General features: G+C 58.9%; 1 protein-coding gene across 6 annotated transcripts in view; it reads right to left on the reverse strand.

Moving 5' to 3' along the window:
- Nucleotides 1-20,415, reverse strand: part of NFIC (nuclear factor I C) — a 148,330-nt gene that overhangs the window by 52,968 nt on the left and 74,947 nt on the right. For all 6 annotated transcript variants that reach the window (XM_075070838.1, XM_075070836.1, XM_075070840.1 and 3 more), the window contains one exon: nucleotides 2,230-2,301. In XM_075070838.1, coding sequence (XP_074926939.1) covers nucleotides 2,230-2,301 — 72 coding nt within the window. The remainder of the gene's footprint in view (nucleotides 1-2,229; nucleotides 2,302-20,415) is intronic.

A 20,415-nucleotide genomic window follows, 5' to 3' on the forward strand; every position in this document is an offset into this window, starting at 1 on the left:
GCCCTCTCTCCCTGCTCTTCTGCCTCCGCCTTGCTGGCTGTCAGACAGACACAGCCAACCAAAATGTGATTTGTCTAAAACCATGCGGTCTAGTGGGGAGGCCCAGGCCTCAGGACACCTGGGTTCTCTTTCTGCCTCTGCCACTGGCCTGCTTCTGGCCTCTGGGTCCCCCTCCCACCCTTGGAGTGCCAGGCTGTCTCTCTAGGTGTCTGGGCAGCTCCTGGCAGTGGGGTCCTGGTCCTTCTTGGAGGCCTCTAGGTGCTACTGTTATACAAATAACAAGTAATATTTGTTGCAGGGGCCCAACACGTCCGTAATGTGAACTCCTGTGAAATCAGGGGCATCCTGTGGACACTCCTCCCTTGACATTACTAATGGGTGAACCTCTCGGGTGGGGAAAGTTCTGCTTTCTATTAACATCCAGCTCTTCTATTTGTGCTAGTCTGACCCTCTCTCCAGCGCTTACCCACCCCCTCTGTCCCGCCCCATCTCCCCAAGGTAATGGCCTGTGTTTGAATCTGAGCTCTGAGCTCACTTCATGCAAAGGGCTGTTTCTGACTCTGTGCCCGGGAGCTGGGGGCACGCAGAGCCCGGTTCTTGTGAACATGGGCGCCTAAGGGGGGGCGCCTTGGCCCAGAGCTTCGGCCTGACAGTCAGGCACAGAACCACTGGCTTGGGGTGCTGGCTGGAGAGGCCTAGGTGCCCTCAGCATCTTCCTCATCGATAGCTGGCAAGAGGGAACCACGTGCTCTTGAAAAGCGCCCAGCAGGTCTCAGAGGGAAGCACAAACCTGACCCCTTGGGAGCACTTGGGGGGCTGGCTCAGGGTCCTGTTGTGGGCTGTCTGATCTCATTGGGAGAGCAGGCGCAACACTGGCCCCTGAAGGAGCAGGTGTCTGTGCTGCTGACCACTTCAGTGCAAAACTCGGCTAAAACCTTCCCGCTTCCATAGGGCTGGACTGGACTAGGGCTCTCTGGCGCCCTCGGTGGCAGGAGTGAGACTCCACCTATGGTGCTGTACTGGCCCAGGGCTCTCCGGCCCCCCATGGCAGAAGTGAGAACCCGCCTATGGTACCGTATTGGCCCAGGGCTCTCTGGCGCCCCCTGTGGCAACAGTGAGAACCCACCTATGGTGCTGTATTGGCCCAATGCTCTCCGGCACCCCCAGTGGCAGGAGTGAGACTCCACCTATGGTGCTGTATTGGCCCAATGCTCTCTGGCACCCCCAGTGGCAGGAGTGAGAACCTGCCTGTGATACTGTATTGGCCCAGGGCTCTCTGGCGCCCCCTGCTGCAGATGTAAGAACCTGCCTGTGGTCCTGTATTGGCCCAGGGCTCTCTGGCGCCCCCTGTGGCAGGAGTGAGGTGTGTTCAGTGAAGAGTCTGGGGTGTGACTGCTCTCTGTGCCCCTCAGGACCCTCAAGCCCCCTGTGGTAGAAGCGGCCTGGAGGGTAATTTGACAAGAGAGCCTGGCATAGCATGCGTGAGTGCCATACAAGCTTCGCATGCCCAGCGCTGCCAATGCCTCAGGCCCCTGGTTTGCAGCCCCTCCACTGTTCCAGTGCTGAGTCCCCGCTACAGCTCTGCAGTGGCCCTAAATTCCCATCACTTCCTGATGCTCCAGTCCAGGGCTCCCCCAACAGCCCTGCTGCTGCTTCTCAGTCCCACCCCACAGCCCCTCCACTATCCCAGCCCCAGGCCTCGTCTGAGCAGAAACCTGCCCCCCTAAAGTGTCCCAGAATGATGGGGCAGCCCCCACGAATCCTGAGCTGTAGTAACTAACTAACTGGGTGGGTCTCGTCTTTTGCCTTCCGGCTCCAGAGGCTTCAGGTCTTGCAGCTTTTCTCCACAGCCACATGGGTGAGAAACTTCCCCGGGGTATTTTTAAAACCAAAGCTGAGATTCTCCCATAAGCACCTGACCCCAGAGGCTGGGGCTTTAAGAAACTCCTCCTCCCCCACCCCCATTCTCAGGCCTCGCTGTGCAGAGATTTCCCACCACGGGACACTAGGCTGAGAGAGCCCCAAACTCACTACTCTTTTGGCCAGAGAGAGGCCTGGCCCCTGGGTTTGGGGAGGGTGAACAGGGAGGGTGTCAACTGCCTCAGTACCCGCATGGCTTCCTTTCCTGCCCCGAGAGAGCTTTAAATGGGGTCTGCGTGTGAGATCTACCCCCCGCAAGCTGGCAAGGGAGAAGGGTGAGGGGATCCCCCCCACCCAGCGCTGACTTACCCAATGTGATCGGTTTGCTGTCCTCCTGGTCCGAGCCGATCCCTGTCCTCGGACTGCTGCTTTGCTCCGAATCTGAAAGGAAAAGCCAGGTGTGAGACTCTGCAGCCCAGCACCCCCTCGCCAGCCTCTTTCCCCCCATCCTGACCCCGTGCCAGGCCCCTATGCCTCGCTCTGAGCAGTGCCCCCTGCTGGCAGCGACCAGCCCACTGCCCCCAGCCCACTCTCAGGATGGCAAGAGCTGGGGGCTGCACTAGAGCGGGGAGAGCTGGCATTGCGTCGAACCTGCCCTAGATGACCCAACAGTCCCCATTTTGCCCCACCCCCCGATTAATTTCAGCAGCGCTCCGTGCTTCCATGGCCCCAAAGGGTGGTAGAGACTGGTGCTCATTGGCTCTGGCAGTCACCCGCCCTGGCACCAGCCCTGATTCTAGCACACCCAAGGAAGATGGTAACAGCTCCCGTGAGCTGTGATTCACAGGTGTGGAAACTGTAGCTTGCTCAAGTCAGGAGTAGGAGCCAGGAGCGGCTGGGCTCCGGACTAGCTCACACTCGCTACCCTTGTCAGTGGTTGGACCTGTCGCATTCCCCGCAGCGCCCCCTGTTGGCTGGAAACTGACTCTAGTACGGGGTCGGCAACCTTTCCGAAGTGCTGGGCCGAGTCTTCGTTTGTTCACTCTGGTTTAAGGTTTCGCGTGCCAGTAACACATTTTAATGTTTTTAGAAGGTCTCTTTCTATAAGTCTATAATATAGAACTAAACTATTGTGTGTAAAGTAAATAAGATTTTTTAAAATGTTTAAGAAGCTTCATTTAAAATTAAATTAAAATGCAGAGCCTCCCGGACCGGTGGCCAGGACCCGGGCAGTGTGAGTGCCACTGAAAATCAGCTTGCAACACACGTGCCACAGGTTGCCTACCCCTGCTCTAGTATTTCCTCACAGTATCCCTTCGAGGATCCCTTTGACAGTGAAAGGGAAGGGAGTCATTGCAGCCACCTCTGGGCTGGAACACAGCAATAATTAAATCCTGGGCAGCAACGCTGCACTTGGCTCACTCATGGCACGCAGGAATGCAGCCACCTCTAGGGTGGAACGCAGCAACCATGTAACAGTGCACAGGAACACTGTGCAAGAGATTAGGACAGGAAGTGGAGTAGAATGCAGCATTCAAATCAAATTGCGGGAGGGGTGGGGGGGAATTGTAAAGCTTGAGGGAGTGAAGAAAGAACGACAGAAAGAAAGACCCCCCCCCTCCTCTCCTCTAGTGACCATGACCAGGCAGGCCCCTGGTTCCCGTGGCAACAGACAAACACTAATGGCTGCTTTATGTAATAGCATTTGTGCAGTAATGGCCCCTGCGTGGTCTGCGCTCACTAACCAGAGGTCACTTTGCTGTTCCCATACAATGATTAATGGGCTGCCGTGCCCGATGGAGCCTCCTGCCCTCACCGCTGCCTGCCCGCCGCCAGTAATGGAGGAAGCTCCCAACCTCAGAACCGATGGCGCCATTAAACAGCCCTGGTTCCTCTGTTGTGGCTGCAGCCCCCTGGGCGGGCGGCCCTGCGCACGGGTACAAAGCACCGCCTGGCCTGCCCACTGCATCTGGCTCTGGAACAGCTGCTCCCTGCCACCTGGGCCTTGGCACCCTTCCCCGGGGCAATGCCACAGCCTGGCATGCTCGGGGCAGTAGGTGCCATGGGGGGCTCTGAGCCGCCCAAACTGCCTTAGCTAGCTGTGGGAGGGCTGGGGGGGTCACCAGCCCCAGGGGTTGTGGCAGAGTCTCAGTGATTTCAGGGAGCTGTCCTGGAGCTCCCAGACCTTGTTCGAGGCAATGGGATTTCATTGCTGTGGTGTCACGGGGATGTGACATCGGTCATGGAGTGCCACCACAGGTGAGCCCGGTGCCAGGGTGGGTCCCGTCTGGGGGATCTGAGACAGGACTGGCCAGGCCTCAGCAGGTGGCATGGAGACCAGGTACCCTGGCAGACAGAGGAGGGCACGGGGAGAGGGGAAGGATAATGGAGACAGCCTCAGGCTGTGTGCTGGCTGCCTCCCACACTCTAGCCCCTGCCCTCCCCCAGGCATGGGGCTGATCCTGGTCTCCATAAGCTCCCCCGGCAGCTGGGCGTTCCCCATACCAGCCCAGTAACCACAGCTGACACCTCGCCAAGTCTCCCCTCCCTGCTCAAACTCGGGGCTTCCAGCTACGCGCCCTCTGCCCCTCTGCGGGCGCTCACCCAGCTCTCTGTCCTGCTGCCTGGCTGAGCAGCACTGCCTTGGCAAGTGCCTTGCACAGCTCTCTGCTGGGATGAGCCCAGAACGAGAGGGTCTATAGCCAGGGCCTTGTTTGGGGCCAGATGCTGTAACATGCTGAGCACCTGGTGTGCGCCAGACGCCACAATCCGGCCCCACGCAGGGCCAGCTCATGGGACGGGACTTGGTAAATGTTAAGGTGTGAAGATGAACTCCTCCTCCTCCGGGCGCCAGGCCTTGGAAAGGGAACCCCCTTCCTAGGGGTTCTGTGACCCCCAGACCTTTTCACGATTTCTTCTGTTGTTCTTTCTCTCCCCCCTTCACCCTTGATGTGGAACTCAGTGCGATACTCAGCACCACACCCAGTGCATGTACCCAGCAGTACACCAGAGGCTATACCCATTGCTCTAGGCAATGCATATACCCATTCCATACACCCATTGCATGTATTCATTGCATACACCCAGCATCACGTCCATCACATAGACCTGTCACACGTGCCCAGTGCATATACACAACATTTTGGTCCCAGACCCCCAACTGGAGCAGCATCAGTGGTTTTCCACTCTGCCAGCCCCTGCAGCTTTCACAGCCAATTCATGCTGCTGCTTGAACCTTCGCCACGTCTCCCATGATTGTGAGGAGGGACGGGCCTCGCCGCAGGTGTTTTTATTTTGCCTTCCCCCTTGTGCCATGGCCATCAGACCTTTGGCAACCGACATGCCCATCTCCTGGCTGCTCCTGGTGCCCTTTCAGTGACACCCGGATAGCTTATGTACTCATTAGCAACAAGAAACAACAATGCGGGAAACCCAGCACTGTTGCTGCTGAAATGTAGCCTGGCTGTCTTCCCTTTCTCATGCTATGCGGCTGGTGTGTGTGTGTGTGTGTGTGGTGTGTGTGTGTGTTATCGATACTATAGACACATACATCATTAGAGCGACTTAACGCGGCTTATGTCGACCTACATTTGTAGTGTAGACCAGGCCTAAGTGCTTCTGTGAATTCCTCCTGCTGCTTCCTCTGGATGCAGACCCCTCCACTTCCTGTCTCAAATTGCTGAGCAGTGTCTCTGCAGGGCTGGGAACCAGATCTCATCCAGAGTCCCCACTCTGCTGTTCCAGCCCCAGGGAGCACTACCACCTGCTTTGCCTGAGCTCCCCACCTCAGTGGGAGTTTTGACTGAGTAAGGACTGCAGGATTTGGCCTGTGCGGTGCCGTTTGGATGGTGGAGGGGCCAGATCCTGGCTTCAGTGACATTGGGGTAAATGCAGAGTAACTCCACTGATTTCCCTGGGGCGACGCTGGCTCAGCCCCGCTCCTGTGTCAGGCTCTCCCAAAGGAAAGGTGGTTAAAAAACAGGAAGACTAGAACGATGGCGGCACGCGTTATGTTTGCAAGAGCAATGGTGCAAAGGAAGCGCCTGCTGCAGTCTCCCCACCCCTTGCCGCCTCATCAGCCACACAGGCAGGCTGGGCAGCCCGCGTCCCTGCTCCATCTTATCTAAAAATAATCAGACTCCTCGGCAGGCTCACAGACGCTGAGCTCAGCACTATTGGTTTCTAGAGCATCCTGGATTAGATTTCAAGGCCGTTTCCCTCCCCTAGTTGGACATGGAGGACCGTGCTGCCTGGTTACCCCCCGGGAGTGCTGCATTGCTCACCACCAACAAAGCCCAGGGGCAGGATCTGGCACTGCTGGGGGCCTGTACCTACCGTCCCGGCAGGACCTGGGCTTTGATTCAGGGAATGGAGAGCCATGGAGCAGCCACACCCAGCCTGGGCCCTGGACCGTCAGGCAGAAGTGCCGACCACGGGGACTACATCACCCAGCATGCACCACAGGACCCACGGGAAGGTGCAGCTGATGGCACTGCTTGAGCCTTGCCATAGGTGCCTTCCTCGGGGCTCAGGGGTAGTCCGGTGCTTAGAGCCCCAACCTGGGTCTTAGGAGACGAGGGCTCAAGCCCCTGCTCTGCCACTGATTTCCCGTGTGACCTTGTCTCTCGGTGCCTCAGTTGCCCCCCTGTACATGGGGCTAGCAGTGCTGCCCTGCCCCTACCCCTATGGGCACGTCGAGGCTCAGTTCGCTAAAGACGGGGTGGGGCTCAGGTAGCCTGGTAACGGGGATGGATAAATACCCACAATAGGTAGCCATGCCCACGCACAGGCACCCCCTGGCGTGCAGCCAGGACGGAACAGCTCCATTGCAGTCTCTGCTCTTCACATCAGGCTCCCCCTAGGCTGGAGATGCAGGCTAAGCCCAGCTTTGCCTGCCATGTCTGGGGCCGGGGCTGGTAGGTTGCTGGTTTCAAAGCCCTTTGGGTTTGTAATGCCCTGGTGCTGTGGGGGTACTTGGGCCTGGATGTGAATTCTGCAGCCGGCTGCTTCACAGAGCCGGCTCTGGCACACCAAGGCAGCGCAGAGCACAGAGCATGGATAGAGCCGCTCTGCTGGGAGGTTTGGCCGAGCCGTGAAAGCGAGGAACCAGACCTGGGGGCTGAGGCAGGCCTGCCGGTGCTCCTGCAGGACCTGCAGAGCTCTGGAAGAGCCAGCCGTGCCTCGCTGCGCCCACTGCAACAGCGACAGACCCGGGGGGTTGGCTCAGGCCCCCACTCAGCGCTCCGTGAGCGGCTCAGCTCCAAGCCCCGGGGGCCCAGTACTGCCCGGCTCTGTGTGGAGACTCACTGGCTCATTTCCTCGGCTCCAGGCAGAGCCCAAGTGGCCTTTGCTGTTCCCAGCTTCCCCTCTTCAAGCCTGGGCAGAGGCAGCCCAGTCCCAGCAATGCTCCTGGTGGCCGTTTCTCCACCTACAAATGGAGGGACCCCCCTGGCCAGCATCCCTCTGGGTCACCGTAATCACAGCCATGGGCCCACCCACTGTACGCTGGCCACGCGGCTAACTAGCCACAGGTTGGTTATATTTACATACATCCAAGCTGTGCCCACTGGGGTCTGGAGATAGCTGGGACTTGAGCAGAAAGGAGAAGAAGCCTTGCCAAGGGCACAGCAGAACCATAGAATCGTATCTGGATGGGATCTCAGGCTGCGGGAGGGGGGTGTGGTCTAGTGTTGGAGCGGACGCTGGGAAGCCAGGACTCCTGGGTTCTGCTGTTACTGCCAGCGGTGGAGTATGGTCTAGTAGTTAGAGCAGGGGAGCAGGAGCTGAGACTCCAGAGGGCAGCTGGTTTAAACTGCCCCAGCTCCAAAAGGCTCTACTCTGGTTTCCATTCCCAGCCCCGGGGCTGAGTTTGGCCTAGTGCTTGGCACATACTCCTGGATTCCACTTCTGGGTCTGTTGCTGTGGCTCTGCACCAGCCACTTCCTGTGTGCCTCAGTTTCCTGCAATGCAGTGGGGCTGCTAATGCTCTGCTGGCTCTTGGGCGGAAGGCAGGGTTGGGAGACCCACTGAAATGAACACCTGTGATGCCTGATAAAATGTGTGCTCAGCAAAGAGCCCAGTGGCGTAATGTTATTCCCGACAGCGCACAGTCCGTGGGTAACTGAGGAGTTAAGGCTGCTGGAGCCATTAACATAACGATAACGATAGCGGGTGGGATAGAATGTGGGGCCTGGCTGATCCTCTGATCCAGGTTTGCTCTGCCCCCATGGTGCCACCCACAGGGATTTTGCACCACACAGTATCGTCCATGACCTGTTGAGGATCTTCCCCAGGAGCAGGGATGGATAAACGCACAGGCCCACGGAGCCTGTGCCTAGGGGCCCCGGCCAATATGTGGGGTCCCACAGGAGCATCAGAACCTGGGCAGAAGTGGGGAGCCACTGGCGGTGCTGGAACTGTGGCCCTCTCCCTGCTCCTCGTCTTCCCCAGGGCTCCGTCCCCTGGTCAGTGGTAAGAGCCGCTGGCCAAGAGAGCCTGGGCTGCTATGGGGATCCCCAGACCCTCTGCTTGCCCTGGCTGGGGGCTGAGGTGCCCGAGAACAGCCCCCGGCCCATGTCTACACCCCCCTGGGATGCACCACTGCCAGTGAGACCCAGGAGTGGGGGCTCTGGTTGGGGCCTCCTGCCCCCTCCCCTGGGCCTGCAGACACGCTGTGCGGGGAGAGGAGGCCTTGCCCCAGCTGGGAGGCAGCAGGGAGCCCCGGGAAAGTCACAGGCAGCGAGGAGCCGGGCAGGGAAGGCTTCTCTGGCACAGCTCCCGTGGCTACTGGCCCAGCCTCAGCAGCTGTTGCACGCCATCCGGGCTCGCTCAGTGCCTGTGTCTGGCTCCTGCTGCCAGGCTGCCCCTGCCGGGTCCCCTGCTGCTGCCTGGGCAGCAAGCACGTAGGGCACCGCTCCTCCTGTCACCTCTGGCCTGGTGACCCCCCCAAACTATGGCCCCACTGCCCCCCCAAACTACGGCCATGCTGCAGCTGCTCCATGCCTGCTCCAGGCTACTATATCCATGTTAAAAAGTGGGGGGGGGTCCCTCAGGGTCTGTTGCCCCTGGACCCCCAGGGGAAGCGGGGGCTCAAATGTTCTTTGTGTCCAGTGCTCCAATAAATCTTAATCCACCTCTGCCAGGAGTCTGGACTGTGCTTTCCATCAGCCTCCGTCGCTTGGCTCTGGGAGCTGGTGAGATGCCAGGCTGGCTTCAAAGCGGCTCCAAACCTTCCCCCCCCACACACCTTTTTCTCTCCTCTCTCCCTCTCTCGCTCTTTCTCCATCCTTCTCCTCCTCCCACCTGTTTGGCCTTCGGCATATTTCTTTCACGGCTTTGGCTGATGCCGGGAAAAGGCTGAGGCAATCCAAACAACGCAGTCAAAACACAGCAGCCCAGCCAAGCCGCCTGATGGCTCTTTGCTCCCTGATTTCCCTTTCACGCGCTTTCCCGAGAGCTCGCACGGAAGCGTGGCTCCCGGAGCGCGGCCTGCTATTTTTGGCCTCGGGAGGCACGGAAGCGGGTGCCTGGGAATGTGCTTTTCTCACCCAAAAGACAGGCAAAGGGCGTTGCTGTTGCTGAGACCCATGGCACAGGCTGTTGGTGGGTGGGGTGAAAAAGAGAAGGAGAAACGGCCCACAGGGAAGGCTTTCACAGCAGTGCATCCTGCTTGACGTAACCGCCGAGGGCAGCCATTTTGTTCCGCTCCCCTCCCCACTTTTCCACGTTACTCCCCCATGCTGGCCTGGCGGCCATTTTGTGCTCCCATTAGAACCACAGTGCATGGAGCAGTGGGAAACCCGCCCCCTCGGGCACTGCTCATGCGGGGCCCTCTCACATTCTGCCCAGAGTGACATAGTGCCCGTCGTGCCACGCTGGGGCTCGTGCTTTTCTCCCCCTGCTCCCCACACTCCGTCCCCGAATACCGGCCAACACAAATATAAAGCAAGCCAGGTTCAAAATAAGCATCCTGGAACAAAGTGTGCAAATGAGATGGCTCCATGATGGGGGCAGGGTATCACGGGCTGAAAAAGGGGAGAAATAAGAAGGGAGAGAAACCCTGAATGAGAGAAAGAAGCCAGGGAAAGAAACCCGCCGTGGTTGTGGGTCTGGGGCTTGGCTTTGCTTTCTCTCCACACGGCGTCTTAGCCCAAGCCCGCAGCCTCCGGTGTAGCTGGCAGCCATTTCAGAGCATGAGGGAAGAGAAACCCAATACAGACACACTTGTGCATACGTACTTCACACACACACATACACACACACCAAGTTTCCTCTTGGCAGCCATTTTAGGTTGCGTGAATTCCTCCGGCAGTCCAGGGAAAAGAGCCAGGGCAGCGGAGCGCTGAAGGGGGAGTGAGGAAGGGTGCCAGGACCTCGGGAGGGGAGAGCTGCTGAGGGTAGGGGAATTTTCTGCACTCTTTTTCCTTTCCTTTTTCTGCAGAAATACGTCACTCTCCTAGGCAGGGAGGGCGGCGACTCGTACCAGCAAAGAAAGAGGAAAGGAAAGAAAGGCTTGCCCTGTTAACCCTCACACAGACACAGGGGTCTGCACAGACATGTGTGTGCACACACGTGTGTACATACACACACACACACACACACATGCTCTCCTCTGCCTTCCTCCCCCATTGCAACCCAAACTCTTGCAGCTTCTCTGGAAGTCGTTAGCAATGGAGGCCTGCCAAAGCATGACGCCCAGGGATTGGGTGTCGTCAAGTGGTTAGCGCTAAGGGACGTGGGGATGGGGGATTCTAGCTCCGGCTCTGGAAAGGGAGCTCTTGTGGTTGGAACAAGGCAGCAGGACTGGGAGTCAGGATGTCGGGGTCCTGTTCTCAGCTGTGACACGGTATAACCAAGGGGAGTCACTGCCCTACTCTGTCCCTCAGTTCGCCCATCTGTAAAATGGGGATAATACCCACATCACAGGGGAGTTGGTGAAAAGAGCTTTGAGATCCTCAGGTGGAAAGGGTTAGGGGAGAGCGAAGCAGCCAGGCAGGCCTAGTGCCAAGGCTCAAATTCAGGCAGAGCTGTTTGGAGCAGAGCTCCAGTAAATATTTTCATACTCACAGGACCGAAGCTCTGAGCCCCGGTGACTCTCGTGGGACAGAAGCTCTGAGCTCCAGGTCCCTGGCCTCTGGGAAATACTCGGGGAGAATTTAAGCCCTGCCTAGTGCGCTGTCTGCACACTTGGCTGGCCGTACCCTCCCTTGAAGTCAGTGGGAGCCAGTCCCGGGAGCCAGTCGGGACTAATGCTCAGTCCCGAGCATCTGAGCCAAGAGTGAAGGCAAACAGCTGCTCAGCAGCATCCCTCCATACGGGCGACCCTGCGGGGAGCATTAGACCCAGCTGATGGGATTCGAGGGGCTTACCCAGGCTGGGGATATGCGGTTCACCTCCCACTGACCTGCAGCTCCTCTGACAACCCCACCTGCAGCCTCTCTTCCAGCCGGGGCAGGACCCTTCCCTACTGTCCCTTTCCTAGCGCCTGGGCGAGGCTGTGCCACAGCCCAGGAGATCAACAGAGACCTCGGCGGGGATAAAGGAGGGTGTGCCAGCCCCTCCCATCACCCCACACGACTCCGTGTCCTCTAGAAGGGGGCGACCCTGTGGCCTAGTGAATTAGGGCCTTGGCCAGGGAGCCAGGAGCCAGGCGTTCTGCCTGGGAGCAGGAGCTTAGATGAGTCACTTCCCCACTGAAAAACAGTGGGTGAGGAGAAGCGCTTGGGCTGGGGAGCCTAAAGGGTTTAGGTGCCTATATCTCCTTGAATCCCTAGTACCTGCGCATGTTCCAGTCGGACTTCACATCCGGGTAACAGGCTGGATTCGCTAGCTTGGGCTCTTGCCTTGCCCCAGCACCCTGGTCTGTGCGTGCCTCGCACGGCACAGCGGGGCGGCAGGGCAGGGCCCCCCATTGGACAGCTGGGAACTGAGGCCCAGAGAGCCAGAGATTTAGTGGCACTAAAGTGTTGCTCCCCTCAACATCTCAACGCCCGTGTCGCATTCAGGCTCTGAAGTCAGCTGGTCACTGCAGTGCTGAGCAGCCCAGCCCCTACCTACCTTTAAGAAGGTGGCCACAGGGCCCTGCCCCAGGTCCCAGCCTGCGCTGGAGCAGGGCCTTCAACCCGGCTATGGGCCTGCCTTCCTCTCCACTCACCCTCCGATTACAGTCAGCCAGCTCGGGCCATGCAAACCGGCCGCAGTCCCAGTGTGCGGCAAACAGCCAGAGCCTCCTGGTGCCCGGCCCAGTGTTTGCACAGTGCTCTAGCCACACACAGTGTAACCAAGGCCACACAAGCAGCTGAGGTGGGAACAGAACATGCCCCCCAGGCCTGGGTTTACTCCACCCGGCCCCACAGTGTTTGGAAAAGCTGCCCTCCAGAAGCGTTTCCCAAAAAGTGCCAATCTCCTTAATCCAAACCATCTGATCTGCCTCACACGTTCCCGCCGAGGAGCCGTCCCTGGATTGGGATTCTCATGCAAACATCCTGGGATCTGAAACTGCTCACGGTTCAGTCTGGGGAAGCTTTCCCCACTGAGTGCCCCCTCCACTTCCCCGCCCCATACAGACGGCGGCTCAGCCCTGCAGAGGAGTCAGTTCCGAACACAGTGAAACTTGCCATAGCTTGTGGGCTTTGCAGGCAATGGTAAAATACAACCATACCCATGTCCGGAACCAGATTTCCAGGTGCTCCAGACCCACCCACAGCCCAGCTGTCCTAAAGAATTCAGCCACCCGCCTCTGGGCAGCTCCCCAGCAGCTCTGAATTGCAATAGCTGCGGTGAATGAACAGTGAACCCACTCCCATCTCGCCCATGAATAGATGGCCCAGCCTGCGCCCCAATGCAATGCGAGTGCTAACAGCCAGAGCAGTACCAGTGCACACTACCAGCCAGCTGAGCCTCGTGCTCCAGGGCTTAAGCCAGCCTCAAGCTCTCTGAGATCAGGATGAGCTCTAATGTGGGGGGCAGATTATCCCACATCTGCCTCTGCAGCATCCAATATTGTCCATGATCAGAGACAGGACACTGGGCAAGATGGACCTGAGGGCTGAGCAATGCCCGTGTTGCTGTGCAAAGCCTCACAGAGTCACTTTCTTCCGACACTGAACAAGGAACGTTAAGAGAATTTAACGATTATCCCTAAGGCTACTCTGTTCCTCTTCTGCCTCAGATCTGCCCCAGCCCAGCTTCCAGCTCCAGGTGTAAAGACACCCCCCACATGGCCTGCTGAGCTCAGAGGCTGGTTTGCACAGAGGGTAGCTGGGTTTGAATTTGCCATCTCTTCCTATGGAGATGGCCCTTTCTGTTATCCGCGCTAGTGAGCACACAGACACTTCAGGAAGGTCATTTTCTTTGTCCACACTGTCCACAAAGGGACAGATTCTGATCTCAGCTACACCGGCATAGATCCCCAGATGACTCCACTGGTTTCATGGGTTTGTTTCAGATATACACCCAGGTAACTGAAATCAGAATCTAGCCCTAGATATGTCTCTATCAAAAATCTTGACTGTGGTTTCCACAATTTGAATTCCCCGGCTAGTCCGCACTCAGCCCACAGAGCTGATAGATTTGACATGACAGATGTTCCATGTACTCATTAAGGCCCCTTTAATCTTTAACTGTCTGTAGCCTTGCTGCAGGGACGTGGCCTTCCCAGCCCCCCTCTTCTGGGTTCTGGGCCAGATGTATTTTGAGTCTTTCTCTGAGTTTCTCTTTGTTTTCGTGCCAGGCTAACGCGATTCCCCTAGAAGAGGGACCAGCCCGGAACCATTGGCCCAGACGGGTTCACGAGGTTCGAAACATGTGGGCCAGATGACCTCAGGGCAGCTGGGGGTGACAGAGAGGCTCTGGCTGAGGCCAGCAGCCAGCGGGGAACCAGAACCTCGCTGGAAGCAGGGGGCATCATGAGCGATGGATCCAGCTGCAAAGCCCTGCAGTTTCTTGGCAGCTGGGGCCAAGATTGTGGCTTGCCCCATTAGGCAGGGGCCTCCCCCACCCCGAGTCGGGGCATATCTGTCCCGGGGCTTGGTCTGGGCTCTGCTCTTTGTGATTGTTGCTGTTACTGAGTGTCGGTGGGTCTGACAGAGAGGCCTGGGGCAGACCCCAGCTCCCTTATGCTGGGTCTGGCCTGCTGATGCCAGTGGGGTTACTCTGCTGTACCCCAGTGCAGGGGAGAGCTGTCCTGCGGGAGGACAGAGCCCTCTGGAAATCTGGGCAGTTCTGCCTGCAGAGATCTGCTGCCACTGAGCCCCCGATCCACAGGCAGCTCGGGGGAGATGCACCCGTTCCTGTGTTAATGACTCCGCAGCTGGGATCCCCATACCCGGGGAGCCATGTTGGCAGGCCTGGATTCGGCTTTGCCGTCTGACAGCCTATGGGGCCCATCATGTGGCTCAGGCCAGGAAAATGAGCAAAGGGTTCAAGGAAGTCCCTACTACGCAGCTTCCTTCCCAGCGTCCTCCCTCCCTGCCCGGGCCTGCCTCCTCACACCTCACACTTGCTGCTGCATGTGCCTTGGCCCGGCAGACACCGCCTGGCCTGCTGCCACCAACAGGTGTTCCCCTGTGTGCTACCTAGCAATGCTTTGCTACCTTTCCTCAGCGTGGTGCCAGGCTGGCTCAGAGCGAGCGGCCACCTCTTCCCCATTCCAGCCTGGTCCAAGACCTGCCCTCCTGCTAAGGCATGAGCCAGCCCCTGCCCCAGCAAACACCAGCCTAAGATTGGCAAACATGAGAATTGGGAGTCCCACGCGTTCACATGACTCCAGGAGCTGGGGCTTTACAAAAAACACCATCTAGCAACACTGGAGGAAGGATGCGGGGCTGGAGACAGCACGCCAGGCTCATGCCAATTCAGGGATCAGCTTAGAGCTAGGAGGGCCCAGGTGGGTGACACAGGACATTGAAATGGGAGAGGGAAGCGACGACTCTGACATGAGGTCCACAAGAAATACAGCTGAGCAAGAGAGGGCTGGGCTGGGTGGGACCAGGGTAGGAGGGGCCTGGCTGGGCTGGGTGGGAGATCAGGGGGCTGGGTCGGGCTGGGGGATTATTTCTTACCCATACTTGCCATTAATGATTAACTTGGTTTATGGCAGGCCCGGGATGGGTGCGGAGAAGCCAAGAGCCGGGCTACCGCAGGGCTGTAGAAGAGACTGGGGAGAGTTGGGGCTGGGATATGGGAGGCCCTGAGCTCGTGAGTCAGGCTGGTGCCAACGGCTGGAAGCTGATGCTAGACAAATGCGCCCTGGCCCATGGCTCTGTGGGGCGTGTGGGCAAGCTCCGTGGGGCAGGGCTGCTGTCTGGCAGGGGCAAGGCCTCTAGGGGTGCTGGAAGAGGCACGTGAGGAGTAATAATCAAGATGCACATTTTTAACAGTGAGGGCAATTAACCCCGGGACAGATTAGCACTGAAGGGGCTAAATTCTTCACCACTTGGAATCTTTAAATCAGGCCCAGGCGTCTTTTCAGCCAACACGCTCTAGCTCAAGCCCAAGCTATGGGCTGGATGGAGGAATGACTGGATGAGGCTTTCTGGCCTGTGCTCTGCCAGGGCTAAAACTGGTGGGTCAGAGGGGTTCCCTCTGGCCTGCAAATCTAGGCCTCCCCCAATCTCAGCTGTGCCTCTCCACTGAGTCCTTTCCCTCTCAGCTGGCACCTACTCTTGGGAGGTGCATTCTTGGCACCCCACAATGCACCGTTATTGCCAGAATCACAGTAGCAGCTGGAGGAGTAGCCACGATGGGAGCCCCAGACACAGAGTAACAGGCAGCCCTGGCCCCCTAGACTAACTAACCCAGATAGACACAGGGCAGGAGGGAAAAGGAGTCCCATAGTGTGTAGCCACTGGACCTCGCTACCTCCCCCACCCCTGCATCCTAGCATGCCAGGTGGCTAGGAATGGCCTGTGGCTAGGCAGAGAAAGGGAAGTGGGGGTGGCAGTCCTGCTACGGACCCAACCAGAGCCTCTCAGGTCAATGCGGCCCCTCTGGATGATGTGCCCGGCAGTGAAAGGGTTAAACCCCTCATCTCCTCTCAGTGAGTGTGTGTGTGTGTGGGGGGGATATCAGTGACCAAACAGGACAATACTTGGTTTTCTCTATAGAACCTTGGGGGCGGGGGAGGCACCGAGCCGGGCTGCCTGGGCCAGCACCAGCCACCTTGGCTCATGGCCATCCTGAGCTCGGGATCCCTGTGGCACGCCGGCTCGGCTGCAGGGAGGTTTCCCTCCCCCCCGAAACGCTCTGATAGTTTGCGGCGGTGCCCGGCAGCACTGCCCCTGGTGCTAAAGACTGAGCGGACGCCCGTGGAGCGAGGCCCCTGCAGCCCAGCCCGGTGCGGCGCAGGGCGTGTGTGGACACGGCGGGAGCTGGCATCGGCCATGCCAGCCTTAGGAGTGGCCCAGACACAGACGGTTTGAGCCTCTTGTGCAGCCATTTGTGGCAGCGGGGCCAGCGCAGGAGACACCCCACATCCTGAGCCCCTCCCCCCAAGTAACTCGGGGGCCCAGTATAACCCAGGGGGATTTAACCCCTTCATGGCCCTAGGGCTGTTCTCTTAGTGCCTGGCTGAGCAGTCCCTTAGAGAGGCAGCATGCCTCCCTGGTGTCCACTTTGCACCCAGCCTCGGGTGTCAGCTCCTCCCTGCACTGGATGAGTTAATAGGGCAGTGGAGGGACCTCAGTGCCAGATCCTTCCACATGCAGCTAGGGCCCCTCTCTGCCTGGCCAAGGGATCATAGGCTGGGTCATGGTGGGCCACCCCCTCCATCTGCCATGCAGAACAGCCTGGTTTGAACGCAGGGCAAGCGCCCGGCCCCGGACAGCTGCCCAAGCAGTGCCAGTAACAAGGGCTCACACATTCCCCTTGGCTGGCGTGGCCAAGACAGAGATGAGGCCATGGAAAAGATGGAGCCCGTGGTGGGCGGGGAGTGCCAAAGCCCTAGGTCTGCGGCAGGGCTTTGGGGTGCAGGTACTCCGTCAGTGCGGCATCCCCACTCTGGTTCGCGTTACCATGTTGGGTATTGGCTCTCCCCTCCCTCCTCCTCCTCACCGGTGCCTGGGGGCCAGAAATCGATTGCTAATGGCCCAGTCTCGGGTCTCACGAGCGGGGAAGGCTGGATATGAGCTGAGAACCAAGCCACAGATTTTGTAGCTTGACCTAATGGGCTGAACACCCGCCTCCTCCCCTGGATTCACAAAGCAGCAGCATGAGGGGCTGGGGACCCACCTGTGGAGCCTTCTCTGCTTAACACAGGAGAGCCAGAGGGCTTCACCCCAAAGGTGCCCCCCGCCCCAGATACTGCCAGCCATGAAGGGCGGCTCAGTCTGGGTGCCTGAGTTGAAAGGCCCTTGGGAGCTGATTTTCAACAAGTGCCAAATGCTCCAAACTCCTAAGGGCAGGAGGGACCTGTCTCCTCTGGGAATCAGGCTGGGGGTATCTCAATCCCAAATCGCTGGCCTTTGCGGTTGCAATCATGGTCCGGCTCTGAGCCACGAGACACCCTGTCGAGGTCCCCACCTAATGCCAACCCCTGGTGCATTGAGGCCCAGTGGGCACAGTCAGCATGACAATCTCCCCATCATTAGGACCCTGTTAACAGCCAGTTGCGATGAACTCAGGGGCCCAGAGGGGGAGTGTCTCATGGACACAGAAGGAGCCACAAGCCAGGCTCAGTATGGCTCAGCCCAATCCAGCAGCGGAGGAGCGGCCTGCAGCGAAGGGCTCCATGGCGCTGACTCACGGGCTGCAGAGCTGCCTGGCCACCCAGCACTAGGAGGTGGGTCAGATCCCCACAAGGGATTACAGGTAGGGCAGGAGAATGGGCCTGATTTCCCAGGTACCGGCTGTGTCCCTCCCCTGCCCTGTCTCTCTTCATTTTCCTCCTGGCTCCCACTCCCCATCCCAGAGTCTCTCCCGCTGCTCTCGAGCTGCTCGCTCACACACAGGGCACGGGAGGCCAGCACGGTGTGTAAGCTCCTCCCGGCCCCCTGCAAACCCGGGGATGACGTGTCTGCGCAGGGGTGCAGAGGGGTTGGCCCCAAAGAGGGAGGTCACTGGAGGGGGCTGGGGAGTGCTGAGCAGAACCTCGCAGAGTCTAAGGCCAGAAGGGACCCTGGGATCTATTCCAACCTCCTGCACGTTGCTGGCCACAGAACCTCCCTCTGCTCCTGTAACAGACCCTACCCTCGAGCTGAGCTACTGACGGCCTCAAATCCTGGTCTAAAGACTTCAAGGTACAGAGAACCCACCATTGACACTAGTTCAAACCTGCACATGATCCAGAGGAAGGCAACCCCCCCCCTCAGGTCTCTGTCAATCTGACCCACCCCAGATATGAGGATCAGTTAGGCCCTGAGCATGTGGGTGAGACCTGTCAGCCAGGCACCTGGGCACAAAGTCTCTGTAGCACAGAGCCCTCCCCAACTAGCCTCCCCATACCAGCCGGGGGGCTATTTGCTGCTAGCAGTCACAGGTTGGATCTGGGTGAGTGGAACTTGGAGATCTTTCGCCTCTACGCCACAGGTTCAAATCCCAGCTGGGCCAGGAGGGGCAGAGAGCGTCAGCAGTGGTGGCCAGTCAGTGTTGTGGGTGGCATGAGTTCGCTGGATCTCAGGCCAGTTTCCTCATGTTGGCTGCCTCAGGAGAGCGGCCAAGGCCCAGAGATAAGGCCTGGTGCCAAGGGAGACTTCCTACAGGCGGGCGGAGGGGTGGCCTAGTGCCCATCCCCAGCGCTGGGCCAGGGATCTTCAGCACCTTAGGCGGATCCAACTCTTGGGCAGCTTCAGCCCATCTCTATAAGGGGTCAATCCCCCTCCCCAGCCTGTCTCCCCCGTGGTGCTGGCCTCGGGGCCGCTGCCTAGCCAAGTCGGTGCTGGCCCATCGGGGAGGGCGCTGCGTCTCTCGCTTCCAAAGGGATTAGCGTAAGGGAAGGCAGAGCGCTCGCTGCGTGGTCTCCAGGTCTCCCAGCTCCTCGCTGGACGGTCAGGGAGGGACAATGTGGACTGGGCGAGCCGGCTGGACTGAGGGAGGCAAGTGGGAGGGCTCGAAGGTTGCGTTTAATATTAGCCTCATGGCTTCCCGGGAAGGGTGCTCGGAGGCCGGTGCTTTGCCAACTCCACTGCCGCTCTCCAACCCTTGGCATGGAGGATCCCCAGCACCTCAGCTGCAGATCGTTATCTCCTCATCCCAGCTGGGGAAACCGAAGCACAGAGCGGGGCTGGGAAGGGCCTGCAGTCATCCAGCAGCCAGCTCCAGAGCTGGGAACAGGACCCGGGAGTCTGGCCTCCCAGTTTCCTGCTTCACGCACGTGTGCAGTCAAAAGCTGCCTGGTGTGGGGTGCTGCCAAGAGGAATTCGCTCTTCCTGGTGGCCAGGATGGCTGTGAAATCCCCCAGGAGGGGCAGGAACCACATCCATCCCCTGCCTTGCTCCAGGTGCCGAGGGCAGGGGCTGCAAGAAGGGGAAGGGGTCCAGGACTGGGGTTCAAGAGGAGCAAAGAGCTGGGCAAGAGGCTGCCCTCAGACTCCAGCTGCTCTATGGGCCCCCAGGCCAGGCAGGAGCAGGAAAGAGTGAGCGTGGACCCTGGCTACGGGGCCTGGTGTGACATGGAGGAGTTCAGGCCTCCCCAGGAGGAAGGGACCCAGGTTACCCTAGTAGCACCTCCCAGGTCAGTGTAGGGAGGTGCCCCGTGTCCCCAGGAGATGCTGTGCTGGAACCTCAGGGAAAAGGCTGCCAAGCCCCCTCTGCACCTTTAGCTGTCCTGTGCCTCAGTTTCCCCATCTTGACAATGGAGGTAACAGTGCCGCCCTGCCCCACAGGAGTCCTGCCAGGATAAATACATGACAGGCTATGAAGCAGTTTGACATCTATTGTTACTGGTGCAGGACCAACACAACCCCGCAGCACAGATACCACGGTGATGGGCACAGAATAGGAACCTACATGGCTGGACTGGAGTGAATCCAATCTAGCTCCTGGCCCCCTGGCCCCTCTGCTATGGCTCCCTCCACACTTCCCATGCAAACGCCGCCTCCTCCGCCCCTTCCCCCCGCCGAGTCCTCACTGCCTCTGCAAGTGGCATGTCTATCGATCGCCCAGCATCGCTCTTGCGCCACTCCCCTCCGTAATTTATGCCTTGTGCTGACGTGTGCGATTTAACTCTGGGAAGTGCTTTAGGCTGCAGCTTGGCAGGGGACACGCGCTGCATGTACAAAGCCGGGCGCGAGAGTCCGTCCATGGAAGAGTCCCCCCTCCCTGACCCCAGCTGCTCTCCAGCTGGGACTGCAGCAAAGTACCTTCTAGCGGAGCAGTCCCCAGGGGCTGAGCAGCAGCTCACGCCCAGGGCCCCATGTCACGCCGCCCAGCCCCGCCTGGTTGATTTTGGTGGCAGGAGCTCAATATGGCACAGAAAGAGGCGGACAGCTGCGCCCAGGACTGTCAGCTCATTTCATTGATAGCTTTCCAAAGGATGGATCGGAAATCCCTGGAGAGTGACTGCCACGAACCCTTGCAGTGCCAGGCTGTCCCTCCCGCCCGCGGAGCTCTGGACACTAGG

This window comes from Chelonoidis abingdonii, chromosome 11, assembly GCF_003597395.2.
Source record: "Chelonoidis abingdonii isolate Lonesome George chromosome 11, CheloAbing_2.0, whole genome shotgun sequence".
In the NCBI taxonomy this organism is placed as follows: Eukaryota; Metazoa; Chordata; order Testudines; family Testudinidae; genus Chelonoidis; species Chelonoidis abingdonii.